This window comes from Phragmites australis, chromosome 21 (assembly GCF_958298935.1).
Source record: "Phragmites australis chromosome 21, lpPhrAust1.1, whole genome shotgun sequence".
Classification (NCBI taxonomy): Eukaryota; Viridiplantae; Streptophyta; class Magnoliopsida; order Poales; family Poaceae; genus Phragmites; species Phragmites australis.
In genome coordinates this window covers 10,632,864-10,643,740 of record NC_084941.1, presented here as the reverse complement: position 1 = coordinate 10,643,740, position 10,877 = coordinate 10,632,864, and the positions used below count along the sequence as shown (strand labels likewise).

Genomic DNA, 10,877 nt, shown 5'->3' with positions numbered 1-10,877 from the left:
CAAATGATCGGATCATCCTTGCCATTGTAGTCCAGGAATCGGAGCTGGACATGCGCCGTTGGGCAAGCAATGTGGATGCCAGCGTTTCCGAGCTGCTTGCATTCGTCATCCCTCTGGCCAAAGCTTCCAGCATCGCCCACAACTGAGCTGCCTGCTTCCTGAGCAATCTGCCCATCACTTGTTTGTTCGAAGAAAACTAGGTTTGCATGTTGGAGATTTCACTGTTGTGGCGGTCAATGGCGAGAAGTATCCAATCAAGCTTGGACATGACATCGACCAAGGTCACAGGATCGCCCATGACTGATACCAAAGATGATATGGCTAGGATTGTGGAGCGCACTCGCCCTTGCTAGAGGCTCTGAGCGGCAGATTAGATAGAACTTAGACTTTATTCATTGATTCCAATTCCAAACGTCCGTCACCCTTTAATAGAGCCCATGCTTACAGATAAACACAACCCGGATCTAAATCAACTAACAAACTCTATCTCCAACTAATGTTGCTAACTAACTCAAGCTAACAAACTATATATCTAATTGATTCACTATTTATCCAATGAAGACTCCTGCCGCGCCTCCCCTTTTTGCGCCAAGCCCACCTGTTGTCGTCTTCTGTACATCCGCCCAACAAAAGCATCCACAACAGTAACTTCAGTAATGCAGATTTGCTTCTCATTTAGTTAAACCAAATAGTGTACATTCCGCAAGATCAATTTTCTCCAGAAATTCACAGTGTTGGATTGGCACAAATCATGTCAGACGAATCTGTAGGAGGGAAAAAATCCTTTCTACTCCAAGGTCACATGCAATGTTATTTCTGGATCATCTTCAGTTCAAATGCTGCTGATATTGTTGTATGTTGTAAGCTCTTTTAAAGAACTAAACGTTGTTCTCAAACCCTTAACTATTGCAGGCAAAATAGGTCTCCATACAGGGAAACAATGGTATTGGTATTTGATGTTGAACCAAGAAGAAATTGAATCCATGTGGAGGTTAAACATTTATATGATATCTTAATTCTGAAGAAACTCCATCTAGGTTGAGGTTCAACATGCATATGTTAAGCATCCTTGTTTTTCCTGAATTCTTCCAAGTATTTAATGTTTGTTTGATTAGATTCATTTTATGTAATTGGGAATGCTCGAGACATGTCACTGGCACTGCTAAGATCATGTTGTCACTGGATGTAAGAGAATAGTTAATACTCTTGAACATAGACTACCGATTTTTTGCAAATTGCGATGCACAATTTAAATGATTTTCTCAGCAAGCATAGTTTCATAGAACTGGCAATGCCGCCACTGTATGTTTCTGAGCTTAATGTTTAGGCACACCAATATGTATTGTGCACCTCGCAATCACACAAACTGAATTTCTATGTTCCTGCCTTTTCACTTCCAATTAGAAGTGGGGTTGGAGCGGGAGGATAGATATCAATTGACATATTTAGGAACCGTTGCAATGCATGGTCACTTTGATTTGAATAGTTAATTTTTTAACTTTTAAAGCACTATGAGTAGAATCTTTCCTGGTTAGTGCCACATTTTAGAAAGGAGCAGAGCATTGTAAAACTTTGATGAGTTTTTGAAGCTCTAAGCTGTGTAAAATTATAGAGACATGCAAATATGAGTGATGAAATAGTGGAAGGGAATACTAGATTGCTACGTAATATTTGTGACTTATTGATGGTGATTTGTGGGTGAATGCAACTATATGCAGGATACTATAGCTCTAGTGTGCATATTTTATGACCTTCTATTTTTCTTGTGCGGATGTGGTTATGCTCTTGCTAACATTACTAAATATGTTAATTAGTTCTGATGTTCATACTAAAATTTCATTCTGAATTTCACTTTCTGTAACCGATAACCACATAGCTTAACTAGTTACATGCTTGTGCGTTGCAACAAGGATCGAATAATTTACGATCTACCATGTGTCGCCATCCGCTTAATTAGCCTCGCAACAATCAACAAGCAAGAACCGTAGCTTCTGTAGCACCACGTGCAGCTCAAGCCCCAACACAACCTCGATGAGCAATGACACATCTGCTGGCACTACATCGTGCACCACTTCAAGGAACACAAGAAGCACACCGGCATATTGGATAGCATAGCACACCCTGATGGAGTGCAAAAACGCGGCCACATCACAGCAAGCGACCTGAAGGTACTGAAAAGTTGTCAGTGACCCAATGCAGTTTGTAGAGTACTCAAGTAATTCGAGACTCTGAAAACTGAAATTCCCATTTCTACTTCATCTACGAGAGTCAAACCTGAAGGTTGCACTACGAGAAGAAAGTTTTAGCACTGAAATTCCCAATTCGGATGGATTTTCTATGTGACACTCTTTCTTCTCCCAAAAACAGTTGAGCAGATGAGACACCACATTTGCACAAAGTTTAGCCTGCAACCGTACTTCATAAGCTTGTCAACATGAGTATCTGGTCGACTACAAGGCCACCATTGTTTGTAATACTTTATCTTATCCCAAGTTCCATTATTTAGGCGTTTATGGGCTGGTAATGAGATAGTATATGGGAATTGTATTAAAAAAACCGATCAAAAAAGGCGAGCGGCGGCGCCGCAACGCATAGCTGTACGCCTCGCCGGATCCACCTTGCCGCGTAGCCAGGTAGTGCGCCCCTAATGCACTGAACAACCGGCAGCAATCCTGCACAATTACAAATAAAAAACGAAAAAGAATCGCTCAGAAGCAACTGCGCAAATGAATCTTAGCAAAAACGATCAAGGTCTCAAGGAATAAGCGAATTGGCTCCAGAGAATCAATAGGGTCGGGCGGGCGAACCTGGTTCTTGATTTATCCGGCGGCGATGTGGTCACTCCACTTGAAGTCCACGTCGATGCTCGGGGAGACGAGCGTCATAGAGGAGCACACCAGATCCCGACGGACGTTGGGCCCTGCAGCGAAGACGTGGGCCCTGGTGCCCACCGTTGCCGCCATCTATGATGATAGAGAAGCACGTGGCTGAGGTGGGAGACGAGATGGACAAGCACAGATCGGGGAGGACGGCATCGCTGCAGTCGAGTTCGAGGGAGTGACGGCGGGGGTTGCGGGCTTGGGGATGTTGCGAGAGGGATTGCAATGGAGAGAGAGGGGAGAGGGGGAGGGGCGGATGCAGGCTGCGGTGGCGCGCGGATTGTGCCGAGGAGCGGGATTGGGGTAGGGCGAGACGCGCGGAGACTGGAGCAGAGGGACAACTAGCAGCGAGCAATGGAGGGGGGAGTGGGGTTGAACAACGTGGAATGGCAGGACGCCCTGCTTTGGTTGCTGGAACATTTTTTAAGTAGCAGAGATAGAGTAATTTTTGGTTTTTTTCCACGAAATCGCATTGTTTTTTGTAAGTATTTAGATTTGTTGAAGGCTGGACTGCTTTGATCATCTATAAATGTAGTTATCCAGAGATAAACATCAAGGATTTACATTTTTTATTGAATCTGTTTGCCTGGGTTGCTAAGTTTTGAAAATTTGTTCTTCCATACCATGGTTCAATTGCTTATATTTCAACTGTTTCCAATTTATATATGCCACTTCTCTCTTTTTTTTATGATTAAAAGGAAGATGCATAAGCAGGCACACCACTACACACATGCACACCACATGCGAATGCACCCCTTATTACATGTCTAGAGACATATATGCCATCGTGGTCATGTGTTTAAAACACTGAACGCTACCTGCACTATATACTGCCTGAAACACTACACCTTGTCCATATCTTATTAGTTTCCAAGGCCTCTTTGTATAACATGTTTGCTAAATTAAGAATTTAAGTTACATAAAGTTAGTTCATTTCCATTTAGGCAAGGTTTAATTCGTTTTCCTGGTGGCTTAACTATATTGCTATATACCAGTACTTCATTGGTGTGCACATATGAGCGTTGTGAATTGCAGAGTACTATAAAATCACAATGCATCTATACACGGAATGACAACTGATCGTTTGTTGCTACTGAGTTTTGTCTTCTCTCAAATTTCTGGTCATATGGGATATGTTGCATTTTTCCCGAGTGCAATATTTGGTGCCCTGAGGTACCACATTGCCGATCAGGATGTCTCACTGTTTCCAAAAAAAGGATCCAAAAAAACATGAATGAAATACATATAATGTTGTGTACACTTGCAAATTTGCAACGTTCAGTTCATGCGTACCATAGAGAACCAAAAAAGGACAAGGAATACATCTGATATTACATCAGTGCATAATACCAGTGTGCTAAATCTAATCTATGAGTTTGACCATATCTTCACAACGTGATATTGTACTACATCTATGATGTTATTTTAGATTTTGGAACAACGCATCATGCACCTCTCACAGTTTTCACAAATGAGATGTTGTACCCTTTCTGGCCCGAAGCAAATTCCTTCTCTTTTTTCTTCCACTTCCCAATATTCTTCATTAATTTGAGCATTGGCTTTTTTTTGTTGGATCTGTGAAAAGTATGACAAAAACGTGATTTATCATGTTTTGCAGCTTTTGTTGATCATTTCATCTCTATGTATTGTTATCTTATTGAATAGATGTTTTTTTGAGCTACGCTGAATCATGTTCCCTCTGTTCATTCTCAAGCTTCTTACCTTGATCGTTCAGGAGTTAGGACTTGCCAGTTGAACCTGAGATATTCCCCCAGGTTCAGAATATTGGACACACACACACACATAATCTTCCTTTCTTGAACAGGGACTTCATAATAATTTTAGTTGTCTACACTTGCTTTCAGATCAGTTTGACCAATAAGACATGCTTATTGTTAGCATGTATTCACATTTGAGGTGCCATGACACATGTGGAATTAGTAAAACAGTATACAAACCTTATCTGCTGACTGGCGACAGTTACCTCTGTACAGACTACAAAATGTAACATCAGTATATTAACTAAGCTATTCAGTTTGGCAGGATGAAGTAGTTACGAGAATAGAGGAGAGGATATTTGCCTAGACATTTCTTCCACTGGGTACCCTACAAGCTTAAATTAAATTAATGCAGTATTACCTAATGCAGTTAAACCGGTAAAGGGCGACGCCCTGCTGTTCTTCAGTCTCCACCCTGATGCAACAACAGAGTCTGACAGCTTGCATGGGAGCTGCCCTGTCATCGAAGGCCAGAAGTGGTCCGCAACTAAATGGATCCATGTGAGGTCGTTTGACCTCCCTGTCAAGCAGGTGGGTTCCTCTAAATGGATCCATGTGAGGCCAGGAAGCAGCAGTACCAGTTCATCACTCTTCTGTTCTTTCGACCCAGCTAGCTCACTCCAGCTAGTAAATTAATATGGTTAGTTAGACGCACCTAAAAAAAGCAGTAGCAGTAGTGCAGATAATAATACTAATAACTGCTTTAGTACTACCTAGTAACCCAAAGTAATAAAGCTGCTCACAATAAGCTAAATTAGTTTAGTTGTTTAGCTCATTAGCGCACCCGTTGAGTTCGATTGAGTTTAATTACTCGTTTGGTTGTATCTTTTGGCGTACGCATCTGTTTCAAGTTAAGATTATATTGTCATTCCGAGATTGTATGCTAGCTTTCTTTTAAACCATGCTGTTATGAGGTTGTTTTTGGATCCGATTCACTTATAAACTGATCAATTCTCTTCTTTTATAAAAAATATCGGTAATACTCTTGCCATCCTTAAAAAAAAAGCTAAGCCAGCAAGACATGCCATAATGCTCGCCTGATGTATATACCAAAAAGATTAACCGTGTTTAAGGACCAAATTGGTTGGAAGCTAAACTTCGCCACAATTTGCTTAGGCGTATCACTGACAAGTGTTTGATTGCTAGCCACACCTTAAGCACGCGTAACTCTTTTCAGTCGAGTTATGTTTGTCATACGCGCACGTGAAGTAGGGGTGAGCGGCAAGGTTCCCTAACGCGAACATAAGTTGGTCCTAAACCAAAAAAACACTCCTTTTATTTTCCTTAACCAAAAACACAGTTTAATTACCGGGCAAAGATGTGAGCCAACCAGACATTATATCTCTCTCTTTATTAGTACTGGTAGTTGTGGCTTGTATCTTTTTCTTGCCTGGGGTCATACGTAAGATGTGAGCAACCAACCAACCAACCTTGGGTGCTCTACACGGACAAAATGAAGACCGAAATTAGCAGTGCAGCTAGAAAAAGAAACATAGATTGCCTTTGATTAAGCAACTATGGTAGTCCGTTTAGGTCGGTAGGGCGAATGGGATCCGAATTCTCAGAGCTTAGAGTGAATTTGAACTAAATTCTTCAAAATTCGTGGAGCAGTTTGCTTTCGAACATACAGATCGTTAAAACTCCTCTGAGCATGGTAAATTCGTAGAGAATTGTTAGTTTACGCTAAGATTAATATTGTCTAGCATGTAGTGAGAAATTCGAAGGATTTTATGCTTTATTTTCTTTCTTTCTTTGTGCCAGCCAGTGTGCCATCACCTACAGTGTTATCTTGAATTTTATGGCACATGCAAAACCACCCCTGGCTGCGAACACATGCTCGATCGGCACCACATAGATTCAGTGTCTTGTTTTGATGCGGTGCCCTTTCATGCACTGCGCCTGCAAGGCTAGAGTACAACATTCACTTCGTTGCCAATAATCTTCCCAACTTGATTTGGAAACCCATGCATCCAATTATCGCAAAAAAATATGGCTATGTTTGGAACGTGAGTATCTTACATGAATTCACAATGATCAATAGTCACACATGGGTTTCTTTCGCAAAATGATTTAATTCTTATAAAAATCAGGAAATTTTCCTACGCCTCAAACAGTAGTGCCTTTTTTTTTCTCTCTTATTCCCATAAAAGAAAAAACTGTTAGACCGAAACTCTTTTAGAAAGAAAAACAAATGTCTACCCCTTTCTTAGAAAAATAGAAAGAAAGGTGCTTAGCGACCACTTAGAGGTTCTAACCATGGAGCACCAAGGTCCAAAAATGCATAGTTTGCATATTTTCAAATTCCCACGTTCTAAATATTTTCGTGGAAACAAAGTAAAGACATATCCTTATTCCTCATAAAAGAGCATCGTTTTGGTTTGGGTGTGTTCAACATGTTTAAACTTTGATCATTGATACTTTTTTAAATATTTTGATTGAACTTCTAAAAATAATATATCTAGATTTCTCTTGAAAAGTAACTTGCTATATTTTGCATATATGTTATACTAATAATTGCCGATCAAATCAGTGTATGGGTGACCATATGACTCTTTTAGAGGGAGGATGTTTGCATATTGCGCCAACGTGCAATACGGCAGTACGGATAATTTAGAGATTAATTGTGGCAACTACCGTACTAACCTTGCACATGGTCATGAAGGGGTAATCGGACTGGCTGTTCCCGAGGCCGACGTCGGGCGCGTCGCCATCGGCGGCAAAGATCTCCCGCAGCGCCTGGGCCTTGCGACGTCCCACGAGCACGCCCCTGCGCGCGTCCACGAACCCCGTGGCGCGCCTGCGCCACGTGGCAAGCTCAGTGCCCGCGACAGCGTCGACACTAAGGCACTCCCTGAGGAACGGCTCGGCCATGACCCTCGGCGTGGCCGTGAGCACCACGCGCCTCTGGGCGCACGCAGAGAACACCCTCCACGCGGCCGGGTGCACGTCGGCGGCGTAGAACCGCGGTAGCACGGCGCGCGCCGCCGACTCGATGTCCGACACCCGAGCGCCCGCCGTGGCCGCGAACACCAGCACGCGCGTGCACGCTGACTCCGACACCAGGACCTGCAGCGCCGCCGCCAAGGGGGACAGGAGCAGCAGCAGCAGCAGACGGGGCACGCCGCCGGCCTCGAACGCTACCAGCGCGTAGTACGGGAAAGCGCTGCGGGAACGGAGCAGCGTGCCGTCCAGGTCCGCGACCACGGCGTGCGCGCCCCGCCCTGACGCGTCGCACTTGTCCACCATCGGGAACGGTTCCACGCCGGCCGCCGCCGCCGCCACGTCCATCGCGCTCGCTCTGAGCGCACTCTGTGTGCTCTGGTGTGCGAGCTCGAGTTCTGTGGCTGCGCGTGAGCTTGCGAGTGGGCGCGCGCTCGCAGGCGTATATATAGTGGGAGCGAGGTGGGTGGCGAGCTGGGACGTGCGGTTGGTTGGTGAGCGGGAGAGCTGGGCATTAACAGTTATTACACTAGCACGAATTCGCGCTCTGCTGATAATCGCATTGCTAATCGTGATTAACCAACCTTAAGCTACTGATGGCTGCAACAACGAGTGACCTAATTTTTGGAGATGGGGCATGTGGTCCATCATGGCTGAACGGTGATGTGGCAAAACATAAAGTTGTTTTTTTTTAAAGAGTGCTGCTACGTACGACTGGGTCTTACGACCAGCCGTCCGACAAGCACATCGTGCGTACAGTACCCGTGGGTGCTGTAGCAATGCCTGGATGTACCCGATTGTACACAGAGAATTTCTTTTTTAGAAAACTAGTACTTATAGATACATACATATATTTAACAGTATCTACTGAAGTAATAAGTAGAATTTGAATATCGATAAAATCATTATATACGTCTTGCTAAAGTTGTTAATTAGATTATAGTTTTGAGAGTCGGGTGACATAAAGCTTCACAGGTGAAAGTGAGAATGATGATATTTGCTGTGTCAAATTTCAACTTTTTTCGTACTGCTTCAACGTTTAACTTTTCTCGTGGTTGATAATCCTGTTCATAGGCTTAATTCCACGCGAGCTTGGATAGTGAAGGGATGACTACCGATCCAGGCTCAAAAATCAATCCCATGCCCGCCTGACTGTGAAGCCCGAGCCGACGAGGTTGTGTTTCTTCAGGTCGGATCAGACCAGGTTTGTCGGCTATCAAGTCTAGTTATAAGTACTTACTGAACCACAGTTCAACCGGCTGGCTCATTGGTCCGACCACCAAACCAGCAAACTAGGAGTTTGAGCGGTTCGATGACCGGTCCGACTTTTCCTAGATGCTACCAGGGAGAGGTGACACGTCGAAACTTTTCAATTGACTGACAACAATGTGACTTTACATGCTGCTAATCGTGTTGCACATTCCAAGTTTCTATGTTTTAGTCGATGCGGCCCACAATTTTATCTTAGGAATTTTAATCTTTGATTACAACTTCAACTTCAATCTTATGCCGACCAAATCCACTAGTTTACAGATAAGCGTAATTGCGGGCGTGCTTTCGCCGCTCTTGGTCATCCGTGATTGGACTTCGAGTTGTTTGACGTTAAATGCTTTCCCTTTCTCGTTCTTCTTCCAAATAGCGAATTGGATTTTCATTTTTCCATGTCGGCACACGATGAGTGTAATATATCCTCCCAGACAGCACATTTCATGGACCAACGAACTAATCCGTTTTAATTAAAACATGAGAAACCACATGGACCTGTACGACGGTATTTTACCACGTATATTCGCAATCCCCATATACATATTCACATATAAAAAAAAGAAAAAGAGAGAAAAAGAGAAAAAAAGAAAGAAAAAAAAAGAGAGGACCAGATCGGCCTTTTGACTGCTGGGCTAGCCCGGCTGCCCTTTCCCTTTTCCCCACCGAGCCGACCCAGCCCGGTTAACCCCGGCCTCCATATCCCCTGGCCGCGTCGCCCTAAGGCGCCCGAGGCGCTGTTCCTCTTCCTCCCTCCCTCGCGCATCACGAAGTGTCATGGCAGCTTTAAGCTGTGATAATAAACACACACTGCACAAAAGACACATGTTCCTCTGTTTACGCTTGGACGTCAAAGTTGACTCATTCTGCCTCTGAAGCGACCAATCGTTGTTAATCATGTACTCTTCCACCCCAGCATAAGTTCACCTGGGGATGACTATAGGAAAAGAGCAAGAGAGGGTTACCTTCCCGACACAGGTCGTGGGTATGTGTGCAGCTTCTTGTCACCCTTGCATGATCAAAACAAGGACCTTGTTACACCAAAAGTTGCCCATAAAATTTAGTACCACAGAGCGTAAATAGTGGGATCTCAAAGGCATTCGCAATCCCAAGATCAAGCTCAAGTCCAAGCAAATTCAAAGAACCGACGAAGGTCAACCAATGTTCAAAACACCCAATCGAAAGTGTCATCGAGTCAAAGTCCTCCCAACATTAAGGGAGAAGAATCAATAAATGTGCAAGTAGAGCCACAACCAATAAGCGGCACGAAGATTGCGGATGCCAGAGAGTCACCATCGTCCACCACCCTCGCAAAAAATGGAGGCAAAAATGCCACAGCTTGCTTCCTACGCATCTTCGATCCCTGCCACTCACAAATACAACCCCCAAGGAGTACATGATTGTCAGCGTGCTCTAACCGAGGAGGCAGTTTTGGGGAACCCCCATCGTTTTCAGAAGTACTTTTAAACATGTGTTCTTTGCACATGAACACTAAAATGCCGTACAATTAAATACAAATGCTACGACTCTTCGTCGTCTTCGCAGAAAAGAGTCTCTTGTGGCCGTATCTTGTGGTCACCTCATAGCTTGGTGATGAAAGAAAAGCCTATATTTCAAGCATCGAATGCATCTAACAGGGCTGTTAGAATGCATTTCCTTTTTTCATTATCGATTAACCATGTTCTCGTAGCTATTGCAGCTCATTCTATCTATCTTTGATGAAGCAGAGAAATTCACCAGCTTTGCATTTACGAATCTACGAAGTCTTCGACTTCACTGGCTGGCACCTACCAAGGTCGCAGTGGAGTTTATCATTCCTTGCCTTCACTGGCTGGCACCTCCCAAGGTCGTAGTGGAATCAAGGATCCCCTCTGAAGTGGCACTGGGTTTCCTTGCAACTGAGGATTATCAAGAGCAGTGAAGCGTGCCAGTGCGGTTCACATAGAACTGTGACACCCTTCAACACTATTGGCTAGCACTGTGGTTGTTACATGGTCTAATTAGAGTTGATAAAATT

The 10,877-nt window shown here is 43.9% G+C and overlaps 1 protein-coding gene and 1 long non-coding RNA gene across 2 annotated transcripts; both read right to left on the bottom strand.

Annotated features, from left to right (window-relative positions):
• Positions 1-215: 215 nt before the first annotated feature.
• On the bottom strand, positions 216-3,775 carry LOC133903615 (uncharacterized). Its single transcript, XR_009907313.1, has 3 exons — positions 2,808-3,775; positions 2,275-2,672; positions 216-2,171 (listed from the first exon to the last, which is right to left on the bottom strand). It is a non-coding gene; the product is annotated as an uncharacterized LOC133903615 (long non-coding RNA).
• Positions 3,776-4,324: 549 nt separating this feature from the next.
• LOC133903158 (glycerol-3-phosphate acyltransferase RAM2-like) lies at positions 4,325-7,945 on the bottom strand. The gene is made up of 3 exons (XM_062344498.1): positions 7,301-7,945; positions 4,864-4,874; positions 4,325-4,454 (listed from the first exon to the last, which is right to left on the bottom strand). Exons 1-3 carry the CDS (start codon positions 7,943-7,945, stop codon positions 4,325-4,327), a joined length of 786 nt encoding a protein of 261 aa, XP_062200482.1.
• Between the last annotated feature and the right edge of the window lie 2,932 nt (positions 7,946-10,877).